The sequence below is a fragment of the Aotus nancymaae genome, unplaced genomic scaffold, assembly GCF_030222135.1.
Source record: "Aotus nancymaae isolate 86718 unplaced genomic scaffold, 86718_ANA_hifiasm-v0.15.2.pri h1tg000053l, whole genome shotgun sequence".
In the NCBI taxonomy this organism is placed as follows: Eukaryota; Metazoa; Chordata; class Mammalia; order Primates; family Aotidae; genus Aotus; species Aotus nancymaae.
The window spans coordinates 12,688,219-12,712,968 of record NW_026988467.1 but is presented as its reverse complement, the minus strand read 5'-3'; the positions used below and the strand labels follow the sequence as shown (position 1 = coordinate 12,712,968).

Genomic DNA, 24,750 nt, shown 5'->3' with positions numbered 1-24,750 from the left:
TAGCCCTAGTTTAGCCAGGATAAGGAAGGCCTGGGCCTTTCTGAGGAGACATGGGGGTGCCGAGGTGCCTGAGCTGGGGACGTGGGGGTGCCGAGGTGCCTGAGCTGGGGACGTGGGGTGCTGAGGTGCTGGGGACGTGGGGGTGCCGAGGTGCCTGAGCTGGGGACGTGGGGGTGCCGAGGTGCCTGAGCTGGGGACCTGGGGTGCTGAGGTGCTGGGGACGTGGGGGTGCCGAGGTGCCTGAGCTGGGGACATGGGGGTGCCGAGGTGCCTGAGCTGGGGACCTGGGGGTGCCAAGGTACCTGAGCTGGGGACCTGGGGTGCTGAGGTGCTGGGGACGTGGGGGTGCTGAGGTGCCTGAGCTGGGGACGTGCGGGTGCCTAGGTGACTGAGCTGGGCACGTGGGGGTGCCGAGGTGCCTGAGCTGGGGACGTGGGGGTGCCGAGGTGCCTGAGCTGGGACGTGGGGATGCCGAGGTGCCTGAGCTGGGGACGTGGGGGTGCCGAGGTGCCTGAGCTGGGACGTGGGGATGCCGAGGTGCCTGAGCTGGGGACGTGGGGGTGCCGAGGTGCCTGAGCTGGGGACGTGGGGGTGCCGAGGTGCCTGAGCTGGGGACGTGGGGGTGCCGAGGTGCCTGAGCTGGGGACGTGGGGGTGCCGAGGTACCTGAGCTGTTCGATGTCCTTTTCGTATCCTCTCAACAGCTCCTCTTTCCTCTCCAGCCGGTTCTTGAGTTGGGTGATCTTTTCAAACACCAGGTCGAGGTCCCTCTGTCGAAGCTGGTTGACCCTCTCCCTCTCCTCGGGGGAGAGGTATTTCATGGACACGTGGCCAGACATGTCCTTGATGTTCATCAGACTTCCGAGGGTTTTGCTCATCTCTAGGTACTACAAGGAAAGCGTTTACGGATAAGCGGCATTCCCCGGGGCCGCTGGTGGCCGCTTTAAGGAGGCCAGCGTCTAAGTCTGTTTTGTTCACTTTCTGCAATTGCAGAGAACAAACAAATGCTTTGAAAGGAGTGCCACTGGGGCTTTCATTTTCCCCACGTCCATTACGCTATGGCTTTTTTGAGAACCGGGGGTGAAAAACGACAACAGGTATAAACACTTCATTCTAACTACCCGTGTTTTCAAGGAAGGTGGCTATGTGATTCCTGACCCATGCTGGGATAGTAGACAGGTCTTGCAGAGTTATTAGAACAACTAAATAGGCATGTGAGGTTTCTATTTAAACTATCCCGTGGTTACCACTGACTGCAGGGGACCCAGGCTTCGGACAGCAGTGGGTTGGATGCTGGATGTACGTACCAGCTTTTCACTGAGCTCTAAAGCCTCAGCCATGTCCATCTTCCCTGACTTCTCCATGGCTGAGCTGAACCTTGCGTTGCAAAGGCCATTCTGAGGCTGAAATCAGAAAGAAATAAAAGCCCTCTCTTGCCATTCCATTACGACTTTCTATGACCGGAAGCTAAAGCACTGTCTGATTATCAAAGATTAACTCAAGAGAGTGGATTTTCAGTCCGGGTCCTGATCATTCAGTCTGATTCCTTTGTCAGCTGCTTTCTTATAACTGTATTCCTGCCCTTCAGAGAATGACTGTCTTTGAAGTCTTCATAATTGTACATCACTTGTCTTGTTCTTTGATCACTGCCTGTCTTCCCTCTAGAACAGTGGTTCTCAATTGGGGTGGCTTTGTCCCCTCCCCTGGGCCATTTGGCAGTGTCTGGACACATTTTTCGTTGTCACAACTGCAGGCAGGGAGTGCTACCAGCATCTAGGGGGCTAGAGAGCAAAGGCGCTATGAGACATCCACACATCCCTCCACAAAGTGTGCCAGAATTATGGGGTCCTAAAACATCAACAGTGCTAAGGCCTGGAAACCCTGGTTCAGACGAGAGTGCCATTGAAGCAGGGACTGTGTTGCTGTTTGCTCATTCTCCCCCTCCTTGTGCCCAGCATTGTACCTGGCACAGAATGGCACAGAGTGGGCATGTTTGTCGAATGAAGGAATGCAGGTTAAATAAAAAATATCCCCCTTCCTTTTATTAAAGGAACTTCATGTTCATGCAGCGGAAACTGGACCCTCACTTCAGACCCTTTCCAGAGATGATCCAGCTGTGTACTTGCTGAGACTCTGCTCAGCTGGCTGCTTGCTAAAGACCCCAGCCACTAGGCCAAGAAGGGAGTCTGGAGGTCACAGACAACCCCCATACATCCCCCACAACTAAACTGGGTTTTAAGTGCTCGCCATGGACACCAAGAGCATGTCAGTTCACAGCACGTACCAGCTCTACACTATAAACTTGGGAGATTTAAAAAAACCCACCCAATCCCAAAAACATAACAGCCTAAAGGTGACTGTGATAGGTTAAGTGTGACTTTTTTTTTTTTTTGAGATGGAGTTTTGCTCTTGTCGCCCAGGCTAGAGTGCAATGACGTGATCTCAGCTCACTGCAACCTCCGCCTCCCAGGTTCAAGTGATTCTTCTGCCTCAGCCTCCCAAGTAGTTGGAATTATAGGCACCCACCACCACGCCCGGCTAATTTTGTATTTTTTAGTAGAGATGGGGTTTCTCCATGTTGGTCAGGCTGGTCTCAAACTCCTGACCTGATAATCCGCCTGCCTCGGCCTCCCAAAATGCTAGGATTATAGGTGTGAGCCGCCACACCTGGCCATATTTGTCTATATTAAGAGTAGACACATTTATCTATCTAGAGATGAGAATAAAGTAGATATTTAAAGACCACAATAAATTGGGCAGATTTCTTACAAAAAGAACCTAAAACGCAGCTTGGTGTCTCCAGCTCCCCGAGCTGTGTCCTCTGCACTACCCTTCAGAACCTCCTCTCTTTCCCTGCAGGTGACTGGAGTTCTAAGCGAGGGTGACCTAAGGAAGAGTCTGGGTTGTAGGTTCGATCACACCATCAGACCAGCAGAGTGCAAGAGGCAGGCCTCCAGGGACACAGTCCTGGCTCTGTCATTCATTATCTCTGTGACCTTGGGTGAGGTGCTTGACCTTCTGAAACCTTATGAACCTTAATTTTTCCTTCTTTTTTTTGAGATGGAGTTTCACGTTGTTGCCCAGGCTGGAGTGCAGTGGTGCATTCTCATTCACTGCAACCTCCACCTCCTGGGTTCAAGTGATTCTTGTGCCTCAGCATAGATGTGCACCACCATGCCTGGCTAATTTTTGTGTTTTTAGTAGAGATGGGGTTTCGCCATATTTTTGTATTTTTAGTAGAGACGAGGTTTTGCCATGTTGGCCAGGCTAGTCTCTAACTTCTGGCCTCAAGCGGTCTGCCTCCCAAAGAGTTGGGATTACAGGCATGAGCCACCATGTCTGGCCTGAAGTCTTAATTTTTCTTATCTGTAAAATGGGGATAACAATGGTAACTGACCCAGGCTGCTATGTGGACTAAATGAGATAACGCATGTGAAGGGCTTTGCTCAATGCCTGGTGAACAGAAAGCACTCAGTAAATGCCAGCTGTTCTTCCTCCTGTCCCTTCTCTTCTTTCTTTTTCTGAGACAGGGTCTCTGTCGCCCAGGCCAGAGTGCAGTGGTACAATCTCGGCTCACTGCAGCCTCCACTTCCTGGGCTCAAGTGATTTTCTAGCCTCAGCCTCCCGAGTAGCTGGGAATACAGGTGTGGGAACCAATGCCTGGCTTATTTTTTTTTAATTTTTTATTTTGTAGAGACGGGGCCTCGCCATGTTTCCCAGGCTGGTCTCGAACCCCTGAGCTCAAAGTGATCCACCTGCCTTGGCCTCCCAAAGTGCTGGGATTATAGGCATGAGCCACTACGCTTGGTTCCTTTCATTCTTTTAATTTGAATTGCTGCCAGCGTTGGAAGATTGAGGTCTTTCGAGAGAGTGGAGAGGTTTCCTGCTGTGTGGTGTCCATGGTAGGACTGGGGCCCTGCCGAGGAGAAGGCCTGTCTTGGGAGCAGGTCAGTCTGTGGTGGGACTGGGGCCCTGCCAAGGGGAAGGCCTGTTTTCAGAGTGGGTCAGGCTGGGAATGGGCCCAACCTGCAGGCTGCCCCTCCACTCCCACCCTCGGTGAAGGAGGGTTTGATTTTCTCAAGAAAACCAGCTCATTTCCAAGGACCCTCTTCCTGAACTCTCACAAATGTCCAGAAAAACCTGCCAAGAGAATGTAGGACGGCCTCATTATTTCTTCTAGAAGCCTGGCTGGTGTGGATCCAGCTGCAGCAGCAAACATGCCCTTGGCGGGTCCTGTGACAGATGCTGACCCGTCATGTGTCCATCAAATGCCCAAACACCCATTTAGGGTAAAAAGGCACCTTCAACTGTACAATGAGATCACTTCTGGAAATCCTATTGTCCCGGCTGGAGAGCAGTGGGATGATCAGAGCTCACTGTAGCCTTGAACTCCTGGGCTCAAGTGATGTTCCCATCTCAGCCTCCTGAGTAGCCAGGACTGCAGGCACCTGGCACCATGCCTGACTAATGTATCTTTAATTTTTTTTTGTAGAGCTGGGGTCTCACTATGCTTCCCAGGCTGGTCTCAAACTCCTGACCTCAAGAGATCCTCTTCTCTTGGCTTTGCAAAGTGGTGGGATTACAAGTGTGAGCCACCACACCTGGCCTATTTAAACAGTATTTAATAATAATAACATATCATCTATCAAGTTTTTCCTCTGAGCCAGGCACGGGGTTAAGCACTTTGGAGAATTATCACCTTCAGTATTTTCATCATCATTTTACAGCTGGGAAATGGAGTCCCAGAAAGGTTAAGAGCCTTGCCCAAGGTCACACAGCTTGCAGAGCTTGGATCTGGACATGAGTCCCTCTGACTCTAGAGCTGTGTGCTCTGAATCACAGCCCCCTTCTCCTGCCTTTTATGTGTCTGTGTTTTTCAGGTGACAGTGAAAAGCAAACCTCAGACAAACTCATGGTGGAACGTGATAAATTAGCCTGCTGAACACGTTCTGCAGAATATAACACATGATGTGAAAAGGGGCCTGTCATGCTTTGGCAATTAATCTGGCCCAACATCACTGCCACACTAAACCATGCTGTGCAGAAACGGAAGGCCACCTTTCTGTGCAAACACTGGACAACTGGTAGGGTGAGGGCACCAACCAGTGAGTATAGACAACAGCCCATCAGGGAGGACCTGGCCCCAAACCACTGGCATGTATGGCTGTGCCAGGGAACCCAGCTCATGTCTACCCACAGGCCCCTCCTCTCCACATGCCAGTCACAGTAGAGAGAATTTTCTTTGGTTACCGCTAGGATCTCTATTCTTGAGAGAGTTGGCAAATCTGGTTTTGCATCCAACAGTATTTTCTGGACATTGTTTTCCATCCTGAGGTTCTTTAAATCTAGAACTGATTCATTCAGGTGGTGATTATGATCTATAAAAAGAATAAAGCAGACTCAAAAGAAAGGCTCAGGAAGAAGTGATTTCATGTAATGACCATAGCTAATATTTATGGGACACTTACCACAGGCCTGTTTTCATCCTCATGACCACCTCCCTTGGAGATGAGACACAGGCCTAGAGGGATTAACTGACTTGGCCAAGGTCACCGGCTCATATGACAGTGCAGCCACACAGGCGTCAGTGCCAAGGCATTGAGGGAGGACTTTGCTAAGGTCCTCCAGCCACAGAACCAGGATGGAACTCTAACCCGGGCTTCCGGGTCCTAGACAGTGCCCAACCCTGCAGTAGACCCCTAGTCTTAGGAGAGCTCAATCCCCTCTAAACAGGTACTCTAAGTGGTTCCCCAATATCGATCCTTAGACAGTGTTCAGCCGTGACAAAGTTTTCACCCAGCCACCGTGAAGTAAGAAAAAGTACAATAGTGAGTTGTGCATCAAATCCTATTTATTTAATAGGATAAAATCTTCAGTATTTTCTGGGTTCTTTTGGAGCGTCTGGAACAAGGCCTGCACTTGACTCTGAGATCACTGTCTGCCCATTGTTTTGTGTATTACAATGTCCTTTGAGTTCTGAGATGATGCGGATAAAATATGGTACTCCTGGCAAACTGGTCAGTCCCAAATGTGAGCCCGAGTCTGGGGTCCACCGCGCTGACTCGGAAGGAGACTTACCTGGCGAGCGGGCCTTCTCGAGTTCTTTAATTCGTGCTCGAAGCTCAGATAAGGCCTTTTTCTGACGCTGGATGACCTCCTCATGCCGGGACCCTTTGCACTTGACCCCCAGGTCACTGAAGGATTGCTCCTGTGGGCAGAATGGGGCGGGGAGCAGTTGATCAGCGATTAGAAGATTTCCCTTATATTCACAGGAACGTGAATGACTGATGGAGAGTGGAACGCTGTCACTTAGCACCTTTGGGAAAACATCATTAGGGCTTCAGCAGAGACAGAATTTACATTTTTCATCTCAAATATCAGGTCACATGTAGGAAGATTTCCAGCTTTCCTATTTAGCATTAGTGTAAATAAAAGGGCCCCTCCAGGTTGCCTCTCCATGTTTTATTTTTCTCCTAATACTATTTGATGCTTGGGTTTCCATTTGCTGCCATTCTGGTCTTGTTTCTGAACAATCACAGCAAATTCTACTCCTGGAAGGTCATTTTCAGATGAGAATGCATGATGCTTTCTTTTAACTGGTGATCAGGATGGTTGTTTAATATTTGCTAGGGGGATTTGATAGATTGGCTCTTAGTTGGGCTGGAGAAAGGAAAACCTTCCTCTGAGACTTCGGAGCCTCTGGAACGGCACTGTCCCACAGAACTTCCTGTGGTGAAAGGAATGTTTTAAACCTGCACCGTCCCATATGGTAGCCACTAGACCCAGATGGACCATCCTAAACAGCTCAGACTAGAGGTGTGTGTGTATGTGTATGTGTGTGTCTGTGTATGTGTGCGTGCATGTTGTTTATTTTGGTTTGTGGAGATAGGATCTTGCTCTGTTGCCCAGCCTGGAATACAATGGCATGATCACAGCTCACTGTAGCCTCTACCTCTGTGCTCAATCACCCTTCCAGCTCTGTAGCTGGGACTACAGGTGTGTGCCACCACACCTGGCTCATTTTTTCTACTTTTTTGTAGAGACAGGTGTCACTTTGTTGCCCGCACTGCTCTCAAACTCCTGAGCTCAAGCAATCCTCCTGCTTCAACCTTCCAAGGTGCTGGGATTACTGGCGTGAGCCACTGTGCCCAGCCCAGAGTTGGGTTTACTAAGAGCACAGACAAGGAAAGGTCTTCTTCATCTTTTAACGGTCATGCACCCTTTTAGGATTTGGAAGCATGAAAGGCTTTTTTTTTTTTTTCCTCCAGAAAAATTCACATTGACACAAATATTAGCATACAACTTCCAGAGGGTCAAAACCTCCTGAAGTCCATTCATAAACTCTGAGTTAAACAGCGCTTCTCTCAGGTAAGCAATTCATTCATTCTTTCATCACACATCGATTTATCGAGCACTTCTGTGTGCCAAGCCTGGTTCTGGGCTCTGGGGATTCGGCAGTGGCTAAACCCGCAGCGGCCCTGTTGTCATAGACTTACATCCTCATGTGGGCAGACAGACAACAAGGTGAAAATACCTGGTAGAAGTGGTAAGCAGTAAAGAGAAAATTAAGTGGGGAGGTGGGGTGGGATGTTGGGAACAGTTTTCAGTTGTAGATGGAGCTGCCAGGGAAGATTTCAGTCAAACTGGCAAGAAAGAGAAGAAATTGACAATCTGGCTCTTTTATAATAATTTTTTAAATAACAGTTTTGGTTCACATCATGCATATACATATATAGCTGGATATAGGCACAGAAGATAATATCTATGTAGTATGAAGTGAACCAACATTATTAAAAAGCTGCCTATCCATCTATCTACTGGCCGATAGCAGTGACTGCATGCCAGACGCTGCTCTAGGCAGGGGGCGAGATCAGGGAGTGAGCAGACGAGCCCTTGCTGCTGTGGGTGAATTTCTATGGGGCGGACAGATAACAGACAGACAGGCGCACAGATACTCTAATTCCAGAGAGTGATAAGTGCTTTCAGGAAAAGAAAGCAGAGAAGTGCAAAGGAGATATCTGTTTGTTCTTCTTCCTTTGATGGTTCAAGTGCTTATCAAAGGCCTGTATGACACATCCCTGGCCCTGTGCTAGCCACACTGCCACCGGGGAACAGGGCCTGTGGCCTCCTTCAAGGGGCTCCACAGTGCTGTCCGAGGTCCCCCTGGGACGGTCTCTACTCCCACCCCCATGTCCCCACCACTTGTTCCCTCCCTTCCTTCCGGATCTGCTCCACGTCTCCTCCAGCACAGGCCTCCCTCGCCACCCGACCCCAAAGAGCCCTCCTGCCCCCAGGTCACTCTGTGTTGAATCCTGCTGTGCCGTTCCTCAGAGCACTTATTCCCACTGGACATTTCGCCTGATCTTGGCTTGTTTATTTCCATGTCTCCCCTCCCAGATGATGGGCTCCGTGAGAGCAGTCTTTATCTCCTCTGAGGACTGTGCTACTCCCAGGGCCCAGCGCTGTATCTGAGCATAGTAGGTACTCAATAAATATGGAGCCTGCATGAACGGAGGTCAGAAACAGGAGCTGTCAAGAGCTTGCCCCGGCTTTCCGCCTGGGAGCAGGGCTCCGCAGCTTCGAGGGAGAGGCACCCCACCCTGGCTGCGCTTAGTAGGGCCTCGCTTGTCCTCGGACCCTGGCTCCAGCCTGCTCACAGCTGCAAGGCTGCTTCCCTTCCGGGGTTGGCTCTACACTGGCCTTGGTCACCTCTTGAGGATGCGTGTTTGCCCTGGGAGTAAACAACCTGGAATGTTCTCCCTCCCTCTCTCTCTTTCTCTGTGTATAGCAGGGCGCAGGGGATACTGAGTTTTGGGGGCATAGGGGTAGCCACGGCATTGAGGCTGCATCACAGCCTGTGCTTGGTCTGAGGGGTACCGGGAGCACCACGTGACTCCTCCTCACGGCTCTTCTGGGACTTGGTTTATTTGGAGAGGATGGACATTCTTTCTCATACAACTCTTAAGCCCTCTGACCCACTCTGGCTTAGAAAGCAGAAAGGAGCCCGAGGGAGGAAAACCATTCCAGGAAGGAACAAATACATTTTCCCTTGTATCTTGCAGTCTCGCTCCCCAGTCCTCCTCCACTAATTCCGCCACATAATATAAACTAAAAATCAAGGGCATCCCAGTTCAACAATCTAGTCCAACAGATGTGCACAGAGTCCAGGGGCGTTTGGTGTGGGTGGTCCCTGTGTCTTCTCCTATCCCTGGCATAGGACCTGGCACACAGCAGATGCTCAATAGTCGCTGAATGAGTGAATGAATATGGGTCAGGTTCTGCTCTGAAAGCCTGGGATTCCAACAGGAGTGCCACACACTCCCTGCCCCATGGAGCTTACGGCCACGTGGACCTGCTGTAGCCACCCCCCTTCCTGGTCGCCCTGAGCAACCAGGAGACACTTGTGTGAAAGGGCTCTGGACGGTGATCGCTGCCAAGGACAGCTGGCTGGACCTTGAGTCCTTTCATTCAAGCTGTTTGCGGCCCTGGCTCAAGGCTGTCTGGCAGGGGAAGGGCATCTTTGAGCGAGCCGGAAAGCAAGCTGACACATTTGGCCTGGCTTCCCAGCAAAAATCCAATGCCCATTACTGGAACGCCATGCTCTCTAGGCTCAAAAAGCCTCAGGGAAAGAATAGCCTCAGGCTCCAGGAAACCCAGGGCCTTGAGGAACCACTGCATCTCACAATTGCCTGCTATGGATCACGAGGAGTAGCACAGCCCCAGCCTAGGGACAGAGTGTGAGCACCAGCTTCTAGGATGGCCCAGTAAAGGCTGTTTTCACTCAAAGACACGCTCCCATCCGATGCTTCTGGACAGGTGCACAGAACAGCTACCAAGACACAGCCACGGAGCGCTCACTGCATGGCTCTTTGGGAAGGCAGTTTGGCCCCATCAAGCACAATTCAGGAAGAACAAGTACATTAAATACAGCGTTGCACAAGAGGACAAACAACCTAGGTGTCCCTCCAGAGGGGACTGGTTGGAAAAAAGAAGCACAGTGGAATTCCACACAGCCACATAAAAGGGTGAGGCAGATCTTCATATTCTTGCAGAGATGCCCATTAAATAGTGTCTGTAAAAATAAACCCATGTTGCAGAATGTACATGGTTTGATACCATTAGCAAAAAAATTATGTACTAAACAAATATCTATATGAGTCAGGCGTGGTGGCTCACACCTGTAATCCCAGCACTTTGAGAGGCTGAGGCAGGTGGATCTCTTGAGTCCAGGAGTTCAAGACCAGCTTGGATAACATGGCGAAACCTCATCTCTACTGAAAATACAAAAATTAGCCAGGTGTGGTGGCATGCACCTATAGTCCCAGCTACTAGGGAGGCTGAGGCAAGAGGATCATTTGAAACTTGGGAAGTTGAGGCTGCAGTGAAGTTATGATTGTATCACTGCACTCCAGCCTGGGTGACAGAGTGGGACCTTGCCTTGAAATAAATATAAATGAATGAATAAGTAAATATCTACATGTATGGGTTTGTGTGTGTTTGTGTGTGTGTATTCAGGTGTGTATATACATAAAATCTATTTCTCAACCAACCCATAAGGTGGGGGTGGTCATTACTCTCAGAAAAGGGAACTGGGGCACAGCGACCTCCCCAAGTTCACAGAGTTTCTAAGTGGAGTAGTTGGGATTCGAACGCAGGTGGAGTGAATCCACGCCTGATCTTTGGCCACTGCACTTTCTTGACCGTGTGAGAACGTGGCGGCCTCAGCGAGGGAAAGATCTCATGGCACACACATCACACTGTGGACAGCTGTGACCTCTGGTGACTGCAACTGAACAGGCAGGAATCTGCGATTTACTTTATACATTTCACACGGGCAAGTCATACTTTTGGAACTTAGGATGAAAATGTCTTCAAAAGGAAAGAAAGCCACCACTGGGCCCTGTATTAACACGTCCTTCCAGGTGCTCAGGGGTGGGTGGCACTCACCTCTTGGCTGCTGGAGAAGGCCTCGGTGTGGACTGGCTCTATCTGCACAGAGGTGTCACACATCTGGGTCTTCTTCCTGGGCTTCTGTTCCTTCTCTGTGTTCAGCTGGAGTCTGTGTTTCTCTTGGGAAGCCCTAGGGCAGAGAAGAGGAGGATGGCACAAGGTTCTGGGAACCACAAATTACTTTTGCACTCATTGGAAGGCCAGGAAATGAAGCTCTATTTTTTTTTTGTAATGGAGTCTCACTCTGTTGCCAGGCTGGAAGAGTGGTGCAATCTCAGCTCACTGCAATCTCTGCCTCCTGGGTACAAGCATGTCTCCTGCCTCACCCTCCTGAGTAGCTGGGATTACAGGTGTGCGCCACCACACCTAGCTAATTTTTGTGTTTTTACTAGAAATGGGGTGTCACCATGTTGGCCAGGATGGTCTTGATCTTCTGACCTCGTGATCTACCTGCCTCGGTCTCCCAAAGTGTTGGGATTACAGGTGTGAACTAGGGGGTCCAGCCATGGCGCTCTATTTTTATAGGAAAGAGGATTCTTTTGAGACTTCAGTTTCCTGCTCCCAGATTTCTAGAGAATTCGGTTTCAGGGGACTCATGGGAGAGTGGCCAGGACAGGGAGCACCTGCCCTTGGTTCCTACACTGGGGCTGTGGACACCTGCTGTGGCTTTACAGGGACATTCACTGCATGTCCGCCATTTCTATCACTTTATGTGTAGCTAGCCCTTCTATTTCTCAGAGCAATCCCACAAGTTAGGTACTCTGCTTGTCCCATTTTATAGACAAGTAGAGAGACACACAGCAATCTGCCTGCAGTCACCTTGCTTGTGAAGGGTCTGGCCTCTGTTTTTTTTAGACGAAGTTTTGTTCTTGTTGCCCAGGCTGGAGTGCAATGGTGTGATCTCAGCTCACTGCAACCTCCGCCTCCTAGGTTCAAGCGATTCTCCTGCCTCAGCCTCCCGAGTAGCTGGGACAGGCATGCGCAACCATGCCTGGCTAATTTTGTATTTTTAGTAGAGACAGGGTTTCACTATATGTTGGCCAGGCTCGTGTCAAACTCCTGACCTTGGGTGATCAGCCCACCTCAGTCTCCCGAAGTGCTGGGATTACAGGCGTGAGCCACCACACTTGGCCTAGGGTCTGGCTTTGAAACCAGGCAGCTGGGTCTAGAGTCTGCTCCTTTAGCAACTTTGAGAATCTGCTTTGGCCACGAGGCACAGGAAGCTACCAGATATCCACAAAACATCAATTTCACTCAAGCTTTTTTGTGAAAACATGACTCATTTTAAAACATGGATAAGATTACAGGTAAAAATGCAAACTCACGGGTATTTTTAAAGATAAACCCATGGGACAATGACACTATTACATATTTTAAGCTGACACCTCCAGTTTATTCATTTGTTAAATAAATATTAATTTCCCTTATGTACTGGGAATCAACAGTGGGCAAGGTCTACAAAGACCCTGTCCTTGTGGGGAGGGCAGGCGATAATCAGGCAATGGGCCGGGTGTGGTGGCTCACACCTGTAATCCCAGCACTTTGGCAGGCTGAGGTGGTTGATTACTTGAGGTGAGGAGTTCGAGACCAGCCTGGCCAACATGGTGAAACCCTGTCTCTACTAAAAACACAAAAAAATTAGCCAGGCGTGATGGCTCATGCCTGTAGCCCCAACTATTCCAGAGGCTGAGGCACGAGAATGGCTTGAACGCGGGTGGCAGAGGTTGCAGTGAGTCGAGGCTGCTCCAAAGCACTCCAGCTTGGGTGACAGAGCGAGTGAGACTCCACCTCAAAAACACAAACAACAACAACAACAACAAACAAACAAACAAACAAAAAAAAACAGGCAAAGGTAGCTTTGCTGTGTGCTAAGTGGTAGGTTAGACAGAGTACAGGGGCCAAGGGAGCCCAAGCATGGCAGGATCCCTTGGCTATGTTTGGTGAGGGTGAGTGAGGGAGGGCTTCCTGGAGGAAGTGGCTTTTAAGCAGAGACCTGCTTAAAATCTGGAAGATTGGACAAGGAAGTTTGAGAAGCACAGAACTAAGCAAAGTCATGAAACATATATCATTCATTCATTAATTCAGCTCCTCAAGCAGCATGTACCGAGCCCTCTATCTGTGCAAGGCTCAGTGGCTCCCCACACCAGGAGACCGCCCACAACCACCACCCAACCTGAGTGCCTCCTTGACGGCCTCCAGCTCCCAGTCTTTCTTTTCCACCAGGCTGCTCATCTGAACCATCTTCTCCCTGAGCACACTCAGCTCCTTGCTCTGCTGCTGGACCAGTGCCACGTTCTGCTCCAGTTCCATCTTCTGCTTCTCATTCAGCTCCCCTGGGAGTGACAGGAGGGCCGGTGAGGGGGGCTCCGCTAAGGGCCACGGCAGATCTGCCAGGCCTACAAGAACCACAAGGCAGGTCCGCCCCCCGGGAATCCTCAGGGGCTTTAGGAACAGCCAGGAGTTCTGCTTGCACCTCAGCAAATAACAGCAAGATCACGCAACTGTCACCTGCTGGTGGTGGCGCCTCCATGAGGTGCGTGGGCTCCTGCCCTACCCTCGCCCTGCACCAGTGGATGCTGGCAGGGCTGCACCGGCGTCCCTTTGGCATTTCAGGACACTCCCGCTGGCATTCAGCTGCCTGTTTCTGCATCTCTGCGTAAGGCCTCTGAAGCCTCCTCTGCTATTCGACCACCATACAGGGAGCAAATACCACTGAAGGGCTTGGGACGGGGGCAAGATAAGAGCAGAGGTGTGGCGACCTCCTGCCAGTGGCTGGTGCGGGCTGGAGTCTGCACCCCTTAGGTGGGGCAGCCCGGGCGCATGTGTTCTCCCTCACGCCCCAGCATTCCCAGCCAAATTAAGCTCCAGTGGCCCCTGTGCCCACGTGACTGACCGTGCACTTGCTTTCTCTTCCTTCCAGTCTCCACCCTTCCCCCTCTGCTGGGATTGTTGTTTCTGGCTGGGATTACCTCGCAGATAAACTGCCTGCAGTGGAATTCTGCTCTCTGCGTTCGCTCTGGGGAAGCTCAAACTCAGTTGTCTCTACTGAACATGACCTCAAGTCTGTGTAGCAACCTTACAAGGTAGACACGTTTTTTTTTTTTGAGACAGAGTCTTGCTCTGTCACCCAAGCTGTGATCTTGGCTCACGGTAACCTCTGCCTCACGGGTTCAAGTGATTCTTCTCCCTCAGCCTCCTGAGTGGTTGGGATTACAGGCATGCACTACCACGCCTGACTAATTTTTGTATTTTCAGTAGAGAAAGGGTTTCACTATGCTGGCCAGGCTGGTCTTGAACTCTTTACACCTGTAGTCCCAGCACCTTGGGAGACCGAGGCGGGTGGATCACTCAGGTGACCACTCAGGTGACCTGCCCTCCTTGGTCTCCCAAGGTGCTGGGACTATAGGTGTAAGATAGCTACTATGAACATCCCCACTTCACAGATGCAGAAACTGAGCCTCAAAGAGGTAAGAGATTTGCCTGAGGTCATGCAACTAAGAGTGAGCAGATACAGAATCGGGCTCAGCATCTCCCGCCTCAAGAATCGGACACTGTAGCCTCTACCCCACACTTTCTCATACCCTATTATGGAAAAATTCAGCCATAAATGCAACAGCAACAGCTACAGCTACAGGGAGCAAATACCACTGAAGGGCTTGGGACGGATGCAAGATAAGAGCATTCCTTTCCCTTCCTCCACTTCCCCAGGCTTAGCTCTATCTTCCAGCTCCTGCCTGTCTATCTGCGTCCTTCGGCTTGAGGGAGAGTAGGAATGGGAAAGAGAGGCTGCTATCAGATGCAGGGAAGAGGGAGGCAGAAGTGAAAGGACGGAGATAAGGAGGAAGAGTGGGAGAATGAAGGCAGCATTGTTTGGGTCTGTCCAAACAGCACAGAACTCAGTTGTTTTGCCCCGACTCTAGGTAGCCACTGACGTCCACGTCAATCCGAGGAAGAAGTCACATTGTCTCTACTTGGCATCTGAGGAAGAGGAGGCCTGGAGAGACCCCCTTGTCCTCAGTCCCAAAGCTAGTGAGCACTGGGGCTTGTGCAAAATGGCCTGCCGCAGGGAGAGCCCAGGATTGCCCTCCAAGCCTCTGCTTCCAGAAGCAAATCTGTGCTAAAGGAAACTTCTCCCTGAAGAAGAAAGTTGCATTTCAGTGCAGAGGTCCAAAGTCCTCTGGAGAATGTGCCCTGTGCCTTTTGGCATTGAGTCAGGGACTCAGTGGAGGATGGGAATCAGGGATATGTCCAGGATACAGCTTTTGCTGACCCTGAGTTATAAACAAACAAACAATGACAACAACAACAACAACAAAAAAAAAACAGTCAAAGGTAGCTTTGCTGTGTGCTAAGTGGTAGGTTAGACAGAGTACGGGGCGAAGGGAGCCCAAGCATAGCAGGATCTCTTGGCTATGTTTGGTGAAGTTGAGTGAGGGAGGGCTTCCTGGAGGAAGTGGCTTTTGAGCAGAGACCTGTCATCTGGAAGATTGGACAAAGAAGTTTGAGAAGCACAGAACTAAGCAAAGCCATGAAACACATATCATTCATTCATTCATTCACTCAACTCCTCAAGCAGCATGTACTGAGTCCTCTCTCTGTGCAACGCTCAAGCCTTGCCTGGGGTGCTGGGACAGCACAGGGAAGCAGGATTTCTTATGCCAAAGATTTCAACTCTTAAGCCTCATCTCTTTCCTTTCTCTAGTGGGTCAGGATGTCAAGAAACACAGGAAATTGTTCAAACCTGTCAAATCTGACATTCTGCTGTGGGCTTCGGTGAGGCCTTTCCTTAACTTCATGATGACCTCCTGCTGAGACAGGATTTCCTTCTGAGCAGCCAGTAAGTCATCTCTGAAATTCACAAACAGGTGAAGTCAGTTCCACTCAAACGCCATGTTATTTCCCAAGTGTCAGGAAGGGACCAAGTACAAATGCAAAGAGATTCTCAATGGTCCATGAGATGCCAGTCCCAGCAAGGGATGAGGACAGTCTTCAAAAACTCTAAAACAAAATTTTTTTGTTGCACTTTCATTTAACAAAATACATTGAGGCTGGGCACTGGGCACGTGCCTGTAATCCCAGCACTCTGGGAGGCCATGACTGGAGGATCACTTGAGCCCAGGAGTTTGAGACCAGCGTGGGCAACATAAATCAGAACCCCGTCTCTACAAAAAAAAAGGCCAGGCACGGTGGCTCGCGCCTGTAATCCCAGCACCTGGGGAGGCCGTGATGGTGGATCATGAGGTCATGAGTTTGAGATCAGCCTGACCAACATGGTGAAACCCCGTTTCTACTAAAAGTACAAAAATTAGCTGGGCGTGGTGACTTGCACCTGTAGTCCCAGCTACTCGGGAGGCTGAGGCAGAATTGCTTGAACCTAGGAGGCGGAGGTTGCAGTGAGCCAAGATTGTGCCACTGCACACCAGCCTGGCGACGGAACGAGATTCCATCTTAAAAAACAAAAAAATTAGCCAGGCATAGTGATGTATGGCTGTTGTCCCAGCTACTTGGGAGGCTAAGGTGGGAAGACTGCTTGAGCATGGGAGCTGAAGACTGCACTCCAGCCTGGGTGACAGAGCAAGACCCTGTCTCTAAGAAAAAAGAAAATCCATTGAGATAGAACAACGGATCTGGCTGAGTTGAGTCTGAGGCTCAAATGCGCCTTGTGTGAGAGTGACACTCACCGCCCACCATCATGAGTTGATGTGCCTGTGGGCTTCTGACGGTGGAGGGAGAGGGGAAGGCGATTTTGAGGAGGTTCAGGGATTCTTCGGGGACAGGGAAGAAGAAGGAGAGGAAGACAGTGTGGCTTTCTTTTCTCACCAGCCTCTTTGACTTCCTGGTGGAGAGAGGCGGGGCCGGATGTGAATGAATGGTGTCCTTGGGGGAGCCCGCAGAAGAGTGGCCTAGGGAACCAGGCAAGCAGCGGGGACAACTCCCCACCACCCGCCGAGGGCAGCACACCTTTGGCACCCTGAGACTCAGAATGGTTGATGGGAGGGGGGCTGTGCCCCATGGAAGGGTGAAGGGTGCCCAGTAGGAACAGCAGGGGAGGTGCCCTGCTGGGGGATTTGATCAGAAGAACACAGGGTGCGCATCTCAGCAAGTTGGGAAACTGCAGCCTTCGGGAGACAGGTCATGTGTGTGCTGCAGGGAGGAGGTCCTGCCCTTCTGGAACGGGCTTAGGAGCCTTAGTCTTGGGGCAGGTATTAATGCCACTTCATTTGAGTTCACAGGCTTTTGAAATCCAGGCTTTTCTTATATAGACTTCATTTTTAAATATATATTTATTTTTTTGAGATGGAGTCTTGCTCTGTTGCCCAGGCTGGAGTTCAGTGGTGCAATCTCAGCTCACTGCAACCTCCACCTCCTGGGTTCAAGTGATTCTCCAGCCTCAGCCTCCAAGTAGCTAGGACTACTTGTATTTTTAGTAGAGATAGGCTTTCACCATGTTGGCTAGGCTGGTCTCAAACTCCTGACCTCAGGTGATCCACCCACCTCGGCCTCCCAAAGTACTGGGATTACAGGTGTGAGCCACCATGCCCGGCCTTATACAGACTTTAGAAGGTACTGTGTTTATTATGAATTAAAATAAAACACTGGCAGGTTGCATGTCACACAACAAAAAAAGACTGGCGATCATCAGAATGAAAATAACTACATATATATAGTATATTCTCTGTGTGCGTGCATGCGTGTGTGCGCACGAGTGCGTCCTTGGCTGCAACCACAAATCTTCCAGCTTGAGGACAGAACCTTAGAACTCAAGCCTGCTCACATGCTAAGGAAGTGGACCACAGCAGAGCCAGGTGGCGCTGACGCTTCTCCAAGTCATGGGACCACTGTTTGTAGAGTTTAAACAGGAGGAGGAGTTGGGGGCTTTTCACAATGGGGAGGCTGTGTATCTCTGTCTTTTTGTAAAAACCCTGTGACATCAGACTTTGGTCACTAGAATTTGGTGCAAGGGTGAGGCAGGTGGTTCTCCCATTGGCGGACTTCTGAATCCCTCCTCTGCATCCCGTTGGCGCCTCCTTCTTTACGTGCTGCTTTCTGGATCTTTCCCATTCACACATTTGTTTCTCTGAAAACTGTCAGTTCTTTGAGGATAGACTTCTTTATTACACTGGCTCTCAGGGTCAGGAGCGTTGAGGTCATTTATTTAAGGTCATTTAGCCAATTCCTCAACTTCTCACCCTACAGGACCCCGCCCCACCAAGTGGTCTCCTGTTTGAAATCTCTGTCTGCTTATAACACCTACTGGGAAAAATAGCTAATAACGTTATTAGCAAGCTTTCTCAAGCGCTAGGCGTGTACAGCCTTACTTCACAAACATGGACGCTAAGGGTCAGTGACGCGGTGTGACTTGCCCGGGGTCACATGGCTAGAAAGTGTCCGGTTGGAATCTGCTATGTTCTGAATGTCTGTCCCCTCCAAATCTCAAGTTGAAACTTACCCCACAATGTGGCAGTATTGAGAGGCGGGGCCTTTATAAAGCAATTGGGTCATGAAGGCACAATTATGGATTAATGGATTTGTGGACTACTGGGTCAGTGGATTAATGGGTTATCGTGGCAGTGGGACTGTGGATTTATAAAAACAGGAGGGGAGACCTGAGCTAGCACACTCAGCCGCTGGCCATGTGATGCCCTGCACCACTCCCAGACTCTGCAGAGAGTCCCCAACAGCAAGAAGGCCCTCACCAGATGCAGCCCCTCAACCTGGGACTTCTCAGTCTCCGTAACTGTAAGAAATGAGCTCCTTTTTTTTTTTTTTTTTTTTTTTTTTTGAGATGGAGTCTCACTCTGTCACCCAGGCTGGAGTGCAGTGGTGTCATCTCAGCTCACTGCAACCTCTGCCTCCTGGGTTTAAGTGATTCTCCTGCCTCAGCCTCCTGAGTAGCTGCGATTACAGGTGCCTGCCACTACACCCGGCTAAGTTTTTTATTTTTAGTAGAGACAGGGTTTTACCATGTTGGTCAGCTGATCTCAAACTCCTGACCTTGTGATCTGCCCACTTCAGTCTCCCAAAGTGCTGGGATTACAGGCATGAGCCACCGTGCCTGGCCAGAAATGAACTCATTTTCATTACAAATTACTCAGTTTTGGGTATTCTGTTATAAACAGCAGAAAACAGGCTGAGGGTCTGAATGTAGCTCCACCTAAATCTTTCCACGACACCACCTGCCTTGCTGAAGGAATGGGGAAATGTAAGCAGCACTGGGAAGGCAGCAGGCTGGGCTCCTTGTTTGGCTTCTGACAATATGGCCCAGGTAGGGGCTGGTTTCCTGTTTGCCCCCCTACCCAGGTGGCACCCGTGAGAATGCCTGGCGCTCACACACCCACAGGTACTCACATCAGGTGTTCGCACGCCATGTCTTTGGCACTGCTGTCCGTCGTGGGAGCCACCGGAGGGTCCTGTGGCCTTTCTTCCTTGTGGGCTGTATCAGAGGGACACGTGAACGTTGTGAGAGGAGGCCGTTCTTCCCCTTTGCTTACAAGCGCACCTGTGTCTTTCACAATTTGCAAACCCTGCCTCCACCTGCAGCCCTCTCCGCCTTGTGAGACCCGCACGTGTTCTGTGTCACGGGCTGAGGGCTCTCCCCAAGCGTGTGGCTATGTGATCTTTCCAGCTACTGTAGAAGGCAGGGACCATCAAGTCCACTCACAGATGATGAAAGGGGCACCAGAGTGATGGAAGCAGCTGGCGATCACTCGGCTAAGCTGGTGAGCAGTGCGGCCTCAGCCCCTGGTCCCACCGCCTGCCAACCTCTCTCGAAAGAAGAATCTGTGTTTAGCGCCTTCCTCTCCTTGCCTCCCACTTACACCTCAGTGCGCCGCCTCTGGTGTCCTGGCTCACTGCTCGTCACGTGTTCACTCATGTGTTTACTCCTTCAACAAACATTTGTGGAGTGCACATTGGCCTAAGTGTAGGGGTGACAAAGATGCAGTCACCCTTCAGGTCCCAGCTCAATCTCAAACACTCTCCCTCCGACCTGGACTCTGGGTTGGGAACTGAACCCCGCTTTTCGTCCTCATCACGGTGCCCTATTCATCCGGGATCACCTGTCAGGGCAATAATTTTGTTATGACAGGGACAAAAACTGGCTTGTCCATCACTGGATCCTGAGTGCCTACATGAGACTGGAACATCACAGAAGCTTCACCGAGAGAGATGAATGAATGAACGAATCAATGAATGTAGTAAGTCCTGATGGCCTGCCAACTTGCTGGGGACTAGAGCCGTGTTTCTTAACCAGGAGTGAGTTTGCCTCTAGGGGACATTGGACAATGTCTGGAGACATTTTTGGTTGTCACAACTGGGGTAGGGGTGCCGCTGGCATCTGGTGGGTGGAGGCCAGGGAGTCTGCTAACACCTGACAGTGCCCAGGATAGTCCCATCCATGAAAAAATGATCCTGCCCCAAATATCAACAGGGCTGAGGCTGGGATACCCTGGCCCCAGTGCTCTACTTCCAGAACTTTCTCCCAGAGCTTTAATATCTTTACAATAATACAACTTACCTTGGCCATTTGGGGCCAATAAGTGCTCACAAGTCTGAGTTCTTTTTTCAGCCTCTTTTGGGCTTATTTTTTAAGGGACAAATCCTGGCTGGTAATTAAAGTGCATTGGTCAAGATGCAAAAGGTCGATGGCAGAGAGAAGCCTTTGAAAGGCCCCTGCACGAGCTGTTTCCATGTGGAAACGATGATTCCACTTTGCGCTGCTCTCGATGGCCCTGACAGCCCTGGTAGCCCGCGTGTCTCGCCGGCTCACTGGGTCGGCACAAAGGATGTCCCAACTCATTGCCATGACTTCTGCTGAACCTGGGCCTCGGAGGGCTTCTGACATCGTTGTTTGACAAGAACAAAAGGGGGCCTCAGAGAATGAATAGGCTTTCAAATGAGGCACTTTTCTTAACCATCAGCCCGTTGGAACCCATGGGACAATCAGAACCTACCCCTAACGCTAAGATTCCCTTGGCCTCCCTTTGGACTTACCTGGATTGTTGTCCTTCAGCGTTGCAATCTCACCTTCTATTTTTTTATGGTGCTGAGTGACTTTCTGGAGTCTCTCCTCGAGACTCACAATTGTCTGGGAGTGCTGTTTGATTTGCTCCTTATATTCCAGGATCTCTTCTTCAAACCCGCGTCTCTGCGATTCCTGCTCATCCTGGAGCACCTTTACCCTCTGCTGCTGCAGGATTAGCTGGTTTTCCATCATGATCTGGGAAACAGTATCACTCAGTGTGATCTTGGGAGCTGGATATGATGACAAGAATATGCCCCCTCTGCACACACACAGGTGCTGACCTGGGCCCCACCCCAGGGCCTTAGCACGTGCTGTTCCCTTTGCCTTGTAAACTTCTTCCCCAGCTCCTTGCATGGTCGATGCCTTCTTGACTTTCAGGGCTCAGCTCCAGCGTCACCTCCTCTGAGAGGCCCTCCCTGACCACCTATTGGGAGCAGCCCCAGACACTTTCTGTTCCAGTGTCTGTTTCATTGTCCCTGAAGCCTTTAATCTTGTTTGTTTCTCATGCCCACTAGAATGTAAACTTCGGAACAGCAGAAATGTGTCTTTTTCTACTTACTGCCAAGACCACAGCATTTGATGTTTGACAAATATTTGTGGAATTAATGAGTGAACAATTTCATAAGAAAAAGTGAATGAATTTGCATTTCTTTCTTTCTTTTTTCTTTTTTTTTGGAGACAGAGTCCTGTTCTGTCACCCAGGTTAGAGTGCAGAGCATGATCTTGGCTCACTGCAACCTCCACCTCCTGGTTCAAGTGATACTCCTGCCTCAGCCTCCTGAGTACGCGTGACTACAGGCATTCATCGCAACATTCAGCTAAATTTTGTATTTTTTTTTTAGTGGAGATGGAGTTTTGTCATTTGACCAGGCTGGTCTCGAACTCCTGACCTCAGATGATGCACCCACCTTGGCCCCCCAAAGTGCTGGGATTACAGGTGTGAGCCACTGTGCCTGGCCAGAACTTGCATTTCTTAAAAACAAAAACAACTTGCATTTCTTAAAAACAAAAATTTACTGATGATCCCCGAATGGCAAATCAGCTGCTTTCCCACGCCCACTCCCTCCTGAGGCTCCCCTTGGCGTTTCCAAGTCAGTGTCTCCTCCTCGCTGCCCGCCTGCTCCTCCAACCTCACCCTGTCCTGCTCCCTATTCCCGGGTGACATGCTGGGCCGTGGCCTCTGATCTCCCCATGACAGGTACATTCTTTGCCCGAGACACACACGCTCGCTCTTCCAAGGACCCTGCCCAGGAGGCTGCCTTCCAGATTAGGCTCTCGTCTTGCTTTCTTTCCCACAACTACTGTGTACCCAAAGCTGGGGGGCTTTCGAACTTTGATGCCCTATCCTTGCCTTCCTCCTCGTCTCCTCTGTTCCAAAAAAGGATTGCTCCAAGAAAACCCCCCGACAATGATCCCAGACCTCCAGACTCCCATTCCTATGCTGTCCCTATGCCATCATGCCCCAGGCACCCTGGCCTGAAGCGTGCAGTCTCCTCTGGCACTGACCTCTCCTTGGCGCTCACGTCCCGCCAGCCGTTATCAAGTCCTGCCATTGTAACTCTCTCCAGCGACTCCCTCCCTCCCATGCCTCCCCCCGCCCCTGCCAAGGTCAGGTCCTTATGATTCTGGTCTATACCACATGCCACACCCAGAGCTGTCTTCTCTAACGCCACACCCTCGTGAAATTTACTTTGTGCTCTTCTGACAGATTAACCTGCATTACTTCCTTGCCCAGAAACCTGTCAGTTGAACGTATGGATGACAGAATGAATGCAACATCCAGCCCCGGTTGTGGAGGGCCTCGAATGCTGAGTCTACACTTTAACACACTGTCTTAAAGCCGGCGGAACAGTCACTGATCACTAAATCCTGAGTGTTCTCCCTGATCCTGTGAGGACCCTGAAATACGTCTCAGAACACCCTGCAGAGAGGGCATCCTAGTTCTGTGTACCTTTCACTCTAAACCAATACTCTCTTTAGGAGGTGATTAAGGAACACTTGGCACTGTCTGCATTTTTGGTGACCATGACTGTGGGGAGAGGGCTCCTGGCATCCGGTGGGTAGGGGACAGGGATGGTGCTAAATGACCTAAGATGCTCAGGACAGCCCAGAGCATCCGCAGTGCTGAGGCTGAGAAGCCCCCGCCCAAACCACACATTCTCACAGCACTGTAATCTTCCATGGAGAGAAAAAGTCTCCTGTTCCCGGAAGGCAGCGACCTACCATTTTTGTCTTGGCAGTTTCCAGTTCAGCTAATGTTTCATTTAATTGCAAGGCGAGGCTCTCTGTTTTTAGACTTTCAGTTGTCTTTGTTTTCTGAGTCTCTTCAACCATGGCCAGTGCGTCACTTAATTTATTATTTAAAATGTCCTGTTTTTGCTCTTTTAATTCCATTTCCTACACAAAAAACAAGTAGCAAAATAACAGAGATTCAGGAATACATACTTACCCAGCCCCCTTCTCCCCCACCTTCAGTGACGGGGCAAAGTCTACCATCTAATTATTCCGTCGATCCTTTGAAAGTACAAAGTCCATGCCTTCTCTGGAAGGTTCCAATTATTAGAGAACTTGTCTTTATATTCAGCGGAGATCTGTCTCCTTGTGATTTCTGGTCTCTGAGCTCAGTTCTGTCACCTGGAGCTCGTTGAGTACGTATTATTTCTCTTTTACGAGACAGCCCTTTAAATATTTGAAGAGGGCTGTCATGTCTGTCTCTAAATCTGTTCTCCAGGATGAATGTGCTGAGTGCCTTCTCTCCTTCACTGCACACCTGCCTCCAGGATACCCCGTTTCCTCCAGGGCTCCAGGTGCCCCCTGTCCTGGGCACCTCTTGTCCCTCCTCCTGGAACCCATTCTTTTGCTCTTTCACAGTCAACATTCTATTCTTCTGAGACACTCTATGCAAAATTCAATCATTCAAATTTTTTTTTTTTTTACATGGTATCTCACTCTGTCGCCCAGGCTGGAGTGCACTGGCACGATCTCGGCTCACTGCAAACTCCATCTCCCGGGTTCAAGCGATTCTTCTGCTGAGTAGCTGGGATTATAGGCACCCACCACCATGCCCGGCTAATTTTTGTATTTTTAGTAGAGACAGGGCTTTGCCATGTTGACCAGGCTGGTCTTGAACTCCTGACCTCAGGTGATCCTCCCACCTTGACCTCCCAAAAGTGCTGGGATTATAGGTGTGAGCCACTGCACCTGGCCAAAATCATTTAAACTTAAAGCAGTTGAAACCTTAAATTATTTTGAGACTCGAGAGGAATGCGGTTGTGTGGCCTGGGTCACGTAGCACTCATCTACAACTTCTGTTCCTTTCTGTAAATGAGTGGGAAAGCCCTGGCAGCACCAGAGATAAGACTCCTTCAGATGACCACCCCTTATCCTGGAATATTAAAGCAATTTTTCCCAGGAATGTAGCAAGCTGTAACCAACCAAAGGGCCATAACTGCATGTGCTGACCTTGTGTGGAAGACATTACGATCCTGTTCACTGCCTATCAAAGTGAAACTTTCACCTCCCTGCTTCGAAACGCTGACCCATTCTTTCGGAGTCTGTTTTCTGGGTTGCTGTCCTCAAGCTCTGAGCCCGAATAAACTCTATACTTAGAGAATCTCACGATTTAAGGTTGACACGTCACATGTTAAATATCAAAAAGAGCATCCATAGCAGTGTGCACGGTGTCACCGTAAATCACTAGCTTCGTAATAAATGGGTATTTATCGATGTCGATGCTGGGGCTCAACACAGAGGCGGTCTGGAAGGAATCACATCAAA

At 50.1% G+C, this 24,750-nt stretch overlaps 1 protein-coding gene across 1 annotated transcript in view; it reads right to left on the bottom strand.

Annotated features, from left to right (window-relative positions):
* FHAD1 (forkhead associated phosphopeptide binding domain 1) overlaps positions 1 to 24,750 on the bottom strand; it is a 157,539-nt gene that overhangs the window by 24,132 nt on the left and 108,657 nt on the right. The window contains exons 19-28 of the mRNA XM_021668394.2: positions 23,197 to 23,370; positions 20,943 to 21,168; positions 19,299 to 19,383; positions 15,691 to 15,797; positions 13,123 to 13,282; positions 10,947 to 11,079; positions 6,078 to 6,207; positions 5,250 to 5,377; positions 1,307 to 1,402; positions 666 to 886 (exon numbers count right to left, since the gene is read on the bottom strand). Coding sequence (XP_021524069.2) covers positions 666 to 886; positions 1,307 to 1,402; positions 5,250 to 5,377; positions 6,078 to 6,207; positions 10,947 to 11,079; positions 13,123 to 13,282; positions 15,691 to 15,797; positions 19,299 to 19,383; positions 20,943 to 21,168; positions 23,197 to 23,370 — 1,460 coding nt within the window. The remainder of the gene's footprint in view (positions 1 to 665; positions 887 to 1,306; positions 1,403 to 5,249; positions 5,378 to 6,077; positions 6,208 to 10,946; positions 11,080 to 13,122; positions 13,283 to 15,690; positions 15,798 to 19,298; positions 19,384 to 20,942; positions 21,169 to 23,196; positions 23,371 to 24,750) is intronic.